Source organism: Gadus chalcogrammus, chromosome 4 (genome assembly GCF_026213295.1).
Source record: "Gadus chalcogrammus isolate NIFS_2021 chromosome 4, NIFS_Gcha_1.0, whole genome shotgun sequence".
Lineage (NCBI taxonomy): Eukaryota > Metazoa > Chordata > Actinopteri > Gadiformes > Gadidae > Gadus > Gadus chalcogrammus.
The window spans coordinates 11394774-11408236 of record NC_079415.1 but is presented as its reverse complement, the minus strand read 5'-3'; the positions used below and the strand labels follow the sequence as shown (position 1 = coordinate 11408236).

The 13463-nt window shown below is 43.8% G+C and overlaps 1 protein-coding gene across 2 annotated transcripts in view; it reads right to left on the bottom strand.

Moving 5' to 3' along the window:
• c6 (complement component 6) overlaps positions 1-12507 on the bottom strand; it is a 25174-nt gene extending 12667 nt beyond the window's left edge. Inside the window, exons 1-13 of one of the 2 annotated variants that reach the window (XM_056588249.1) lie at positions 12190-12507; positions 11623-11795; positions 11214-11344; positions 9852-9996; positions 6499-6514; positions 5207-5316; positions 4107-4263; positions 3577-3721; positions 3100-3244; positions 2638-2779; positions 2001-2162; positions 730-973; positions 18-140 (exon numbers count right to left, since the gene is read on the bottom strand). In XM_056588249.1, the coding sequence (XP_056444224.1) occupies positions 18-140; positions 730-973; positions 2001-2162; positions 2638-2779; positions 3100-3244; positions 3577-3721; positions 4107-4263; positions 5207-5316; positions 6499-6514; positions 9852-9996; positions 11214-11344; positions 11623-11795; positions 12190-12360 (1864 nt within the window). In that variant the 5' untranslated portion in view covers positions 12361-12507. Of the gene's footprint in view, positions 1-17; positions 141-729; positions 974-2000; positions 2163-2637; positions 2780-3099; positions 3245-3576; positions 3722-4106; positions 4264-5206; positions 5440-5870; positions 5980-6498; positions 6515-9851; positions 9997-11213; positions 11345-11622; positions 11796-12189 lie in introns of those variants that run through there. The other variant, XM_056588248.1, reaches the window with a different exon arrangement.
• Between the last annotated feature and the right edge of the window lie 956 nt (positions 12508-13463).

Sequence of the window (13463 nt, the reverse complement as noted above, 5' to 3'; positions counted from 1 at the left end):
AATCTATAAAAACCTACCTTTGTATGTTTGTGTCATCAGGGTGTTTGTGCACCTTGTACTTTGTGTGTACTTTGTGTAGAAAAAATAAAATTCCAAATTCTCCTTACGAATACATTCAGAAAACTCATGTGTTATGTCTCCTAAAGGAGGAAAAGAAAAAATAAAGACATCAGACAATATACGACAATGCCAAGTTGGGATGAACAACATTCATGAACAAAGTGCATATGACCGGGAATGAGTACAATCATTTAAATACATACATCTAAACAATTATACGTTTGTGATTTTGAGTTCATATTGAGAACAGTACAGATGATGTCTCCACACGTTCTCACATCCTACTGTACAACTACTCACATCCTACTGTACAACTCCTCACATCCTACTTTACAACTCCTCACATCCGACTGTACAACTCCTCACATCCTACTGTACAACAACTTTTGTAGTAGATATAGGGCAGAAGAAAAACCAACATGCAATAACATGTGGTTCCATTGAAGGTTCAACGTGTTAAGGAATGGAATCGAAATCAACGTTTAGATACCCTTTTATCCGTAAATAGGAATGCCAGTTTTTCCTTTAGCAATGCAGCTTATAATACAATACTCTTAATACTCTCTTATACTCTATTGGGAAAACTATGTGATTCTTCAAGGGGTGTGTGACTGCAACCATCAAGGAGATCTGTTTCCCTTCCCCTCCTCATTCACAGCTGTTCCCCACCTGAGCTTTTGACCGTCTCCGTGTCGTACTGGTAAATCATCTCGTATTTCCCCCCGAGCGACCCTGAGCTGTAGTAGTGGGTCCCGAAGCGCCGGAAGATGTCCCGGTACAGCGGGTAGTTGTACTCCAGGGGCAGCGCGTTGAGGAACTGGAGGAAGGGCCCGGACAAGACCGTGTCGCGCGGGTTCCGCACTCTGAACGTGGCCACGGGCAGGACCTGGTGCACGTCGAACATGATGGAGTCCTGAGGAGCAGGACCACCCCCGGTGAGGAAGAGGAGGAGGAGGAGGAGCAGAAGAGGAAGGAGAGGAAGGAGAAGAAGCAAGAGGAGTTGGAGGAGAAGAAGGAGAAGAAGGAGGAGGAGGAGAAAAAGGAGAATGAGGAGGAGAAGAGGCAGAAGGAGAAGGAGAGGGAGAAGAAGAGGAAGTAAATGGTGAATTGAATGCATTTCTATAGCCCTTTTCTGAGATGCGGCCACTCAAACCACTTCACATGAGGGTGCTCACAATCAACATTACTCCGACGGCGGTGTCAACCACGCGAGGCGCCAGCCAGCTGGTCGGGATCAGCTGGTATATGAACACCTCAACACTCAGGAGGTAGAGCAGGTAGACAGACAAATCATAAGGTTGGTAGGTCAATTCCCGGCTCCTCCTAGGTGAGTGCTGAGTTCATCCTGAGCAAGACGCCTAACCCTGACTGCTCCAAACAAGCTGTCTGTTACGTGGCATGGTGAACACCGCTTTTGTGTGAATGGGTGTATGAATGGGTGAATGTTAGGCAATAATTGTAATGCGCTTTGAGCGCTGTATACATTTACTCAGCTAGGAGGAGCCCCAAGAGAGCCACTGCGTGCACATGAAGAAGACGATTCTTCACCATCTTGACGTACAAAGATGTAATGTCGTGGTACTTGGACTTTTTGGATAATAGTATCAAATGGAATACATCTTTTTTGGTAAAACTGAACATTAGAATAGTGGTTCCCAACTAGGGGTCGGGGGCCAAGAAGGGGTCCCCTTATTTGCATATGGGGTCACGGGAGATTGCTGAAATTAGCTTTCGATATTTGTTGATCTTGTGTGTTAAGTTGCTCATAACACAGAACTTCCTTCTGTCATCATACTGTTACCAATCACAAATGTAAAGTGCATCCTATGTAATGTACAGAGTATTCAATTCCACTGGAAGGTAAAGTGAACTTATGGTTTGCCACTGGTGTATTTGCATGCGCAGTGTGTGCGCAGGTGTATGTGTGCGGGATTGCGTGCCTTCTGCCTTGAAGCCTTGAAGACTTCTTGGTGAGCCTTCCTCATCCTGAAGATATTCCAGAATCTCAGACTGGAGTCTGAAGCCGAGCCTGAATTCGTCACATCCAGTTTTGAAGTTTTCAGGGGCCGGGCTTGTTCTAGGAAGTCATCAGTAACTCCCACCTTTAAAAATATACAAACACATACACACACAAACAGTGGACAACTTTATAATTGTCAATTGCATGGATATCTCGCTTTTCAAGGCACTTGAAAGGAAATCAGGGTAAACCAAAGGTTTAAGATGTCCTCGGAAAGATTGCACTCTTGGCCAGGAGATGAGCATCCCCTACTGCTCAACGCTCCAACATTGACTCCCAGAAACCAGTTTTGCTGGGCAGGTAGCCATGGTGGTGGATAGGTCAAGTATGTCGCCGCAAATGCAAAACTTGCGAGAGGCTTCCAGTGATTCAACAGAAGCAGAGGGAGAAACAGCGAAAAGAACAGCAGTATTAAAATGCTCTATTAAGCCAGCATGGCTCCCATTGGTGCAACTGGGTGGAGCGGATGAGACTGATTGGACGAGGCGGGACAATGCTGGAATCAGACAGAGAGAGAGGCATAGAGGGAGATGGTGACGCATGTACGCGTGATTCACCTTGATCTCAAAGTCCTCAAAGTTGTGAGGCATGCGGTAGTAGAGCAGGATAGAAGGGGGCCGCTTCACATCGCATTTACCCTCCCCCATGAACCTGTTGTTGAGGACTTGGCCCCGGGACGCCTCTGCCATGGCATCAAACCTGAACACACGCCACATGCCCACAGTCATTCACACAGGGGAGCTAGAGAAAAGTCTGCAGGGGAAAGGGAGATTATCTATGGGGGCAGGATCTGAGTGAATATCAGGTTGAAGTGATTACAAAACCGAATAAATTGGACTTTTATTGAAAAGTCGACATTTTTCAATAAAACATACAACTACATATTTCTCCGACTTTAGATAGGCTGCTTTCTACAATGTTGAGGCAGCTTATTTAAAGTAAAATAATTTAGAGAACAACATGGAAAACAACAAAATAACTTTGAAAGATTCCAATCATATGATCCTATCTTCACTGACCCGTTTGCGACCAGGTCGGACCCGGGCGGCAAGCGGATCTCTCTGGGACAGACGCGCTTGAAAACACCGCCACAGTCCCTCTCGTCGGAGTTGTCCTCGCAGTCGTTCTGGTTGTTGCACCTTAGCGTTGAGTTCATGCAGCGGCCTTTTGTGCGTGAGACATAAATACAACGTCACGATAAGATGACTTATGAGTCACTAGTAAGTTAGTGTGCACATGAAAGACGAGAAAGAGGAAGACACTTTCAGTTAAATGGGTTTAGCGGCGAGAGGGGGAGGGACTTACGATGGAGGGATATCTGATTCCGTTATATGTTTCGTCGTCAAATAGGCCTACTTCTTCACAAATTGCTTGGCGGGAGGCCGAGGCCGGGATAACACTGCAACTCATTAACCTCAGCTCAGCGCGTAGCCGACTACGTTATATGTTGGTCTGCTCGTGCGTTGATTGCTTTGTAAGCCTTTCACATGGCCTACCGTTGTCACATTTAAACTGTTCTCTGCAGTTGACCTCCGGTATGCGGCACTCCGTGTCGGGATGGCAGTCCCGGTCCTCCATCAGCACCTCGCTGCACGCCTCCCCGCCGAACTGGGAGGGCCGCTGGACGGAGCGCGTGCGGAGCTACGACGGGGGAACAGCGAAAGAAAACGATCAAACCGACGCGATAGTTTCCGTTTTCTAATAGGTTCTCTGCACTCTGTCTACTTTTTGATTTCATCAGTTGTGCAGAAACATAGCCACGTATACGACTGTGATGCAAATCATCTGGTAGGCCTTCTGCCTTGGACAAATTGTCAGGTTTATCAAGAAAGAGCACTCCTGGAAAGACCTGCTGGGATGGGACGAAATCCTGAGTGTGTGTGTGTGTGTGTGTGTGTGTGTGTGTGTGTGTGTGTGTGTGTGTGTGTGCGTGTGTGCGTGTGTGTGCGCTTGCCTGCCTGCGTGCCTGCCTGCCTGCGTGTGTGCCTGCGTGCGTGCGTGCGTGTGTGTGCGTGCGTGTACTTGCCTGTTTCTTTGCACAGGGCGAGCACTTGGACCATTCTCCAAACTCAGTGATCAGACATGAGATCGGACAGGACTGTTGGTTACAAGCTCGCGTGTCGTACTTTTCGCAGAAGTGATTGCAGCTGTTCTTCCAGAAATAGGCATCATAGTTGAATTGCCTGCCAAAGGAACGTGCACTCATTTGTTAGTTTTGTTTGACCAGAAAACAATATGACATGATAAGGGGTAGTTCAATAATCAAGCTCCTTTATTGTCAAATTTGAAGGGAAAAAACAATAAAAGAAAACGATGCAAAGCTTCAGAAATGTTCCCCAACCAGAACTGCTGTTACTGTACGTGCCTCGCTACGACCGTTAACATGTATAGATTCGAACCGCTTTTTATAACTATATTTATAGTTATTCAATCTTAAAACGTCAGAGATTTTGATTTCTGAGTAATAGCTGCAGTAGAAAAGTAACATAATGCAGTTTTATGTTTCTAGCTATGTAATATGTTTTTCGAATGACACAATGTTTTTTTCCAGAGTTAAACATGTTCAAAATAAATATGTGTTCATATGTACTATAGGCTATATATTCTCTGACGTTAATGACATTTTTATAGCAAGGCCTCAATCTGTCGTATATGGCCATACAATTTATTTTTTTATGGCAAACATTAGTTTGCATTTGCTTTAGTGCGTGTAACGCATCCACGCGCCTAAACCATGGTTCCCTATGCAAAAATGCAGATTTTCAACGCCTCTAACGCGCGTGACGCGTTCAGTGTGGCCGTACCTTTAGATAACTCCCTAGAGGTTAAACAAGTGCTACTGCATGTGCCCCCTCTGATTTGCTGATATGGATGACCGTTTACCTGGTGATTAAAGCTAGGGTAGGCAATTTATTTAGGAAACAATTCATTGTCATATTTGTTTAATTTCTTCTTACATTGCAGAAGCAATTAATAGATTGAAAAAATAAATTGAAAAAGTATATCTGTGGCGGTTGCAGGTCTGTAATACGCTCCTCCAATCATTTCATTCGGCCAGAATTTAAAGGAGCGGCCCCAGGGTGCTTGGTTCTCCTTTAATTTGGTCAAATGTCTACGTGTACGTACCTGATTCTTAGCTGCGTGCCATAATTGCAGGTTCTGGAGCAGGCGGACCAGCTGGCCCAGGGGTAGTGTTCGCAGAAGCAAGCCAGACTTGGTGACAGACATGCCAGGATCTGGAGCAGCAGCAGCACCAGGGAAGTGCCAAGGGCGGCCATGGAAACCGGCTAACCACTGGCTTACAACCAGAACGGGAACCTTGAAGTCACTGCACTGTACTCTACTCTACCGTGTGTTTTCTTGGAGAAAGAAGGGACGTTTTTTCCTGTTTATTTGAATGCTCTGAGTTTTGGAAAAATAGTTATGAATCATACTCACAGATAATATGCATAACATGAAGATGGAGAGAAGAACTTAAAATGTTAAACTAAAAAATTACTTGATATTATCCTTAATAGAACTGTGATATAATGCAGTACATTAACAATCAATGTATTATTTGTATAAATGCCCGAATTGTTACCATTTGTTAAACTCTGATTTCCAAGTTTTTCTAGCAAACGCTTGACAATGACTTCACACATTCCTCCAATTAATTTATTTTAAGTCAGCATTATTTACACGATTGCCATAGAGAGTGGATCTAAGCTTAGCTATGAATGAGATGGAAAGTAATACTATTAAAAATATGGGGTGAAAGCAACCTCTTTAAAACCAAATGCATACTCACTGACGGACTGGTGTGGGCCCACACTGTAGAGACACTGGAGAGTTGAAATGCCTCAGCTGAAACACTAAGCAATCCATCTCAAGAACTTGTCAGAGTTTAGCTATTTATGGGAAAACTCAATCTCCCACGTCGGATAAGACATTGGATCAGGACAAAATGTTTAACATCTTGCACAACCGCCTTCTTATCTGTTGGGTTTATACGGGAAGGCTCTTCGACTGGACTTCCTCAGAAGGCCGATAGTTCTTGACAGTTCCAAGTGTCTGCAGGGAGGAATACGGTCAGGATTGTGCTATTAATGGGACCACGTTTCATGTTTGTGAGGATTTGATTCTCTACTGCTGTAGTTACTACATTGGTTAGTGTATAGCCTAGTCATCCTCCCTTATAGGCCTAAATAGGGACTGATAACTATGGCTGATATTGATGATGTCAGAAACTTGCTTATTCAGAAAGTCCTTTTGGCTTTAAAAAACAAAGAGGCATTGTTTATTTTGTTGCATTGATCCTGAAACAGTTTTACTAAATGTATGCATACTACAATTATTATTTACTTCCTTTGTCTTACCAAGCAGTAATTTTGATGATGAATAACAAAGCTTTATTGACTTAACAATCGAATGTAAGCCTGTTTGGTGTTTTCTCTGAAGACTTTTTCGCATCACTTTTGTACAAAAAAAAAAATATATATATATTTATTGCAGACGTCAGTTTGAGGATGTCCAAAGAATAAAACGCTAAATTAATTCTGCAGTAAAATGCTTACATAATGCATGCTAACGCTGTTCAACTTATGAAGACATGCACAGAGATTAACAGTGTAACAGTGTAACAAACACACACTAATTACATTCTGTGAAAAAATGTTTTTTTAATAAATAGTCATGTTATTTTAATACAATCTGAAGATAGAAGATGAGCCAAATGCTTATCGTGGTGGAATGCGCTAGGATATCAACAAACAAAAATATGTTCACAGTGGTGGGGCTAGCTATATAATTCAAACAAATCTGCATCCTACTTAAAGCTAGAGTAGACTATTTAGGCCCTGTGCACAATAACCCGGGTAAATCTAAAAACGCATACATGTTTATCCGTTTAGCCCTTCCGTCCACTCTATAACGGCGAATTCCGACACTGAAAACGATGCTTTTCAAAAATGATCGCTGAGGTGGATAAATGTGAAAACGCTGGGTTTGCGTTGTAGTGTGGTCAGGGTAGACGGAGGCTTACTGAAACAATGACATTTGGTTGCCATGACACTGCCATGACGCTGCCACAAGCTTGCGCTCGAGACCGAGACGCTCATCAAAAAAATGGCAGGTGAAATGGAAATGATGATTTCTCTGTACAATGTACTTTTGTATCTCCAGTTACAACTCGACACATTCTCTCAAACACATTTGTTAGTCCAACGCCGAAGGCGAGCGCTGTACTTGCTGTGCTTAAGCGATGGGAAAAAAAACGCAAAGACGCCAGTTCAAACCGTACTTCTACTTTTGGTTTGAGCCATGTTTTTGCTTGTAAGTGAAAATGATTAGCCAGCTGATCAACTGCAACTATCAGCTGATTGCGCGCCTGTAATATAAACAGAGAGGCGTGGCGGGAGTCGCGTCACCATGACAACAACTGTTTATCAAAATCATTTCAGTGTGGAACGTGGATGCAAAACATTCCGAAAACGCTATGAAAACGATAGTGTGGACGGAGATCGTTTTCATGTGAAGGTGCGTTTTTATATTTAACCGGGTTAGTGTGGACGGGGCCTTATTTTAGATATTTTTGTTACAATTCTTGAAAATCTCTTTGTCTGTCGCAGGCCTAAAATACGCTTGTCCAATACTTTTATTCTGCTCTGTGCATGACCGGAGTCTTTCACAAGGCTAGGCGGAACTTTACTAAATTTAGCGAGCTAGTCATGTGTTTTGGGGGAGTGGCTTTCGAGGAAGGCCAGAAGGGAGGGGTGGGATTTTTCGGTTGGATGCTGTACTTTCAAAATAGCTTATAAATTGCCTACCCTAGCTTAAAAAGTATCATTATAATTGGATTTATGATCATGGTATAGATATCATTGTTGTTGTTGTTGTCATTATCATGGAAGCTTTATTCAAAAAAATAATAATTTAAAAGCCTTTGTGATGGAGAACGTGATGGAAGACTAAAGAGACAGAGCTGCAAATCTGAATCCATTTAGAATCATGTCGAAAAAGCCAACATTTAGACAAAGCCAGCAATAAACTCATTTGGCATAAGTATTGCACACATATATATATCCTATATAGAGGTTTCCATTAACCCTTTGTGCTGGCTGAGATAGGCTATAGACAGGTTCCATGCGCTGGCTTTGTTTCCTGCTTTTTATTTGAGACAATAGGCCCATGACAATTAGATCTTCATAAATTAAACCAAACAAAATGTATGAATCCAGGATAAATTAAGGGTTTTAATGCCTGACCAACCTGTTCCTGATCACACAAATACTCAATATTCAATACTTGAAATCCATGTGGGCCAACAACGCCCCCTTGCGGGAAAATATGGATTTTTCTGCAACGGTAATAAAACAAAACTAAATATGGCTCCTACATACACAATGTACAATTTACAATGATATTTCACTTATACAGAAATAGCAAGGTGTTGATTCTATGAGAGTTTTGCATGGTTTCAACATATAGGAGAATATGTTATATATAATTCAACCGCAATGGGACCTACACTGACATGACAATATAACAGAAGTATGGAAAACACAGAAACATGGCAAATACTGCTGGACTAATACTGAAATAACATGAATGTACCAATGAATCAAGTAATATAATTGTGAAGACGTTTTGTGGCCATGTGAGTGCGAGTCAGGAAGATTTCTGGCCTAGAGGCTCCAATGAATGTAGGAATTAATAAATGAATGAACAGACAGAAAATAACACTGTGAAGACCTTCTTTGGGGCCGCAGGAGAGTGGATCCCAGGGTTCTAGCTAGCCAGACACCACGCAACAGAGGCCCGAGAAACGCCTCTTTCTCTGTGCCACCAGTGGATGTGGAGTCAAATTCAGCAGACTGCTGTCATCTGTGGGAGACAGAGGACACAATGGTGGGATAACCTAGCATTGACTTGACTTGTGATGTTTCTTACTGATATCTTAAGAATTCCTGTGAAAGCGGAGAAAAAAAAGTCTCCCCACACAAATTTTCTGCACTTCTTGCAACGCCAAGATGTTGTCGCTTAACCAAAATCCCCGCATGAAACAGTAATGAGGACGTTGTATGTGAATGGTCAGACATTCAAGTCAGCATTGATTCATCATAATTTATCGTAATTCCGATATTCCATCTCCATGGACACCCAACTTGCATTAACGGATGGGATATTCAGTGATCAAACCAAAAGCTTTTTTTTTTAAATTCTAGATAACTAATTAGCTCTCGGCCAGCCGCAAAACATTAGCAGGTCTTTTGATATGCTACCCGCTTTAGATTCCTATAATGCTGTCTATGACCTCTAGATGTATGGTATGTGTATGTCATGTATATGTAGGTGTTTATCCTGCTGTACTCTTCATGATGAAGTCCTGAAAGTGGCTGGCATACCTTGGTTTTTCAGCGGTAATGGCATAGCATCCCTGAGTTTGCTGAGAAGATTTCGCATCTCACGCATGTCACTGAGTACATCAAAAGAATAAATACATTAATACCTAAAAAGTTGGCTGTAGATAAGTGAGGTTAAAACATAAAAAATGACATGACTTCAACATGTTGCTTGGAAAGTCAGATGTGAAGTATACGTAATTTGTTTAAGCACATTTTTTTTATATATATATATATATATATATATTTGTTCAAATACACCTATAAGTACAATATAAATGTTGAAAAAAAATCCTGCCTTGATATATGTATTCATCAACATAGCATGAGTACAACCACTACAATGCTACGCCATGCTAATGCCCCAAACAAACAAAGTGTGTCCGTACCGCTCAATGTTGTCGATATCGGTGCCCACCAGCCACGGGTCCTGGTGGTTGAAGAGTGGTGAGGAGGAGGAGTCATCCAGAATGGGGACATCAGAGCTCTCATCCACTTTGAAATCCAATCTGGCCTCTGCATACATGTCCTTTCCTATGCAGGGCACAATCAAAAGAAACACCTAATTCCCTAGTTGCAACCGCTAGGCTAGAACCTATAAACCAAAACGATGTAAAGCAGTGTGAGGCGTTGGGTCAGTGGTCTCAAGCGAGCGTTAAGCGAGGACTATCAGAACTAATGCCGGCTTTGTTGCTAGGTTGCTTCTGGTTGCAACTACAGTAAATGTGGCGGGCAGGCCGTCTGGACGAGTTCAGGAGACAATATGTCCCTCAACTTGAGCCACATTTAGCGTCGCTCGCTTTAAGGTGAAAATCTCTCTGCCACCGTTTCAACCCTCACTCAGTCCCGTGTGACGCGTCAGCGAATGACGGACCACTTTTTACAACGCAACACGTCACAATCCCATTGAAGAATATCATGTTCTTCAACCACAGTGCTGCTCACACAGCACCATAGACCGTTGTTTGCCATTGACCGACGGTTGGAGGGTTAGAATGACCTTGGGTGTCGGGCGCCAGCATATCACCAAATCCCTCCACTCTCCGACGCACCAAAACACCCAAATTAACCGACTGACGTTCCCATGTGCGCTTTATTACAATCTTAATGTGCCTAGTTTCCGTGATGACTCCTCTACGGCCCCTGAGTATGTGTGTGTTTGTAGGATGAATATGCATGCATTGAATGTGTGTGTGTGTGTGTGTGTGTGTGTGTGTGTGTGTATGCTGAATATGAATGCATCAAGTGTGTGCATGCTGAATATGCATGCATTGTGTGTGTGTGTCTGTGTGTGTGTGTGTGTGTGTGTGTGTGTGTGTGTGTGTGTGTGTGTGTGTGTGTGTGTGTGTGTGTGTGTGTGTGTGTGTGTGTGTGTGTTTGTGTGTGTATGCTGAATATGCATGCATTGAGTGTGTGTGTAAGCTGAATATGCATGCATTGAGTGTGTGTGCGCGTGTGTGTGTGTGTGTGTGTGTGTGTGTGTGTGTGTGTGTGTGTGTGTGTGTGTGTGTGTGTGTGTGTGTGTGTGTGTGTGTGTGTGTGTGTGTGTGTGTGTGTGTGTGTGTGTGTGCGTGTGTAAGCTGAATATGCATGCATTGTGTGTGTGTGTAAGCTGAATATGCATGCATTGTGTGTGTGTGTGTGTGTGTGTGTGTGTGTGTGTGTGTGTGTGTGTGTGTGTGTGTGTGTGTGTGTGTGTGTGTGTGTGTGTGTGTGTGTGTGTGTGTGTGTGTGTGTGTGTGTGTGTGTACCTCTCCGGTGCAGCTTCAGGACCCCCAGCAGGCAGAAAGACTTCAGCATCTCCGTAACAAACATCTCCAGGCAACACTGGAGCTGGATGAAGAGCCTGCAGATCTCAGGCTGGATCTCCCCGTCCTCTGGCCTGCATAGCACCACCACCACCATCACCATCACCATCAAACCATCATAAAACCACCACCATCATCATCATCGGGTAGCGCGAGGGAGAAATAGATAGATCGATAGATCGATAGATAGATAGATGTGAGAGAGAGAGGCGAGATACACTCGCACACTTAGCAGCATCTTCAACGGTCAAACAAACCACTTTTCATACCCTGCGAAAAATTATTGCCCGTATGTGTAATGCTCTTAAAGTTTGGGTTTCAAGTCAACCATGAATTAATCTTCCATCCATACCCTGACCCAGACATGACAGCGAGGTCGTGGTGGGCGGCGCGCGCCATGGAGCACCCTTTGGTGCGCGTGTGGTGCATCTGGATCCGCAGGGACGGACAGTCGCTGGATATCTCCCCGACCGAGATGACTTGCTCCCGGTACAGCGCCACCAGCGTGTTGAACTCCTGCACCGTCTGATTAAAACAATAGCATGACCCCTCTTGATATCCAATATCCACGGTCTACCATCTGGAGCGGTGACCGATGGTTGGAATGGGATATGTTGTTGTTGTTGTGGTTGTAGCACCATTAATCGTGACTAAGTTATACATTGCAGGCACCGTCAAAGGCTAAATCTGTTTGAACAGATCAGACATTTTCGATCAATGGATATTGGACCATAACAATTTGCACGTATGCTATTGCGTAGCATAGCTATACCAGATCGTATCCCGCGATTGTTTTGCTGGTCGATCACGTCGGCTGCAACATTGGATAGCTACGCAAACGATCTAAAAATAAATAAATAATCGTGCATCAAAATAATAGCCGAAACAGTTGCAGCCCGTTTTCTGTCACCAAGCTCACCATCCGGCTGTCCTCCACCGCCCCCGGAGCACCAGGAGCTTCTAGCGGAGCCTCGTCGCTCTCTCCCCCGTCCAGTTCGCACAGCGACGGCTTGCCGCTCTGCAAAATGTTCGCTGCCGCCGCTGCAGATCTGGGGCGTTTTTGACGCCCATACGGTGCAGAAGAACACATGCATACAACGCACGCACACTTCTGAACTCAATCCGCCGTAAATAGCGTGAACCGTTTTGCTTTCAGTTGTTATTATAACGGAATTGAATGAGCAGCAGCAGCAGCAGAAGAAGAAGAAGCGAGCGTATAGAGACGACCGAAGACGACTTTGGGACGGGCTCCCGCAGCAGCCCGATCTGCATCTCCTTCTCTCTGCCGCGAAGAGTCACCTTCACCTCCTCTGAAGGCCGGGGGGGGGGGGGTAGAGAGAGAGAGAGAGAGAGAGAGAGAGAGAGAGAGAGAGAGAGAGAGAGAGAGAGAGAGAGAGAGAGAGAGAGAGAGAGAGAGAGAGAGAGAGAGAGAGAGAGAGATATTAGTTAGTCATATTTTGACAGTTCATTAACCATTTGGAAGAATCAGTGGTCAAAAATAGATCTAAATATAGCAGAGGCCAGTCCCGTTTTAGGAGCCGTGTTCCTAAAAAGGGTGTGAAAAATATGTGCTATGGTTGCGGTAGCCCTATTCAATTCTTCAAGATAATTAGATCTCACCGTTTGCTCTATATGTAATTCAAATGATACCATTTCGTATAAAACCAGCACAACCATTAATAAAATATGTGGTTGTATGATCTTTTTAGGGGGTTACAGGACTTGGATAAGCAGCCGCATGTAAAATTGCAATAGCTTATTAGTGTCAGACAGTTGGTATAGTTGAAGGATTGTTTGTTAGTAGGCATAGGCGTCGATTACGGGGGGGACGGGGGGGACATGTCCCCCCCACTATTTGAAAAACGAATTTTGTCCCCACCACTTTTAAAAAAGGGGAAAAAAAAAAAATACAATTAAAATCCCCACATACTCAACCGAAATCGTCGAGTCTAAAATCATGTGATAGGCGCGCTCGAAGACATCATTTATTAGATAGGCCTACCTAATAAACCGCTGGAACACACAAGACCGGAACCCATGGCAACGCCAGTAAACAAACCCCGACTCCCGAGAAGCCCAATCCCTATGAGCTCCCTGCGCTACGGCCATCCGGAGGCACACAGAGCTTTTGGCCGTGATATTATATATACAATTATATTATATTATATACTATTTTATATAGAGCTCCGAGAG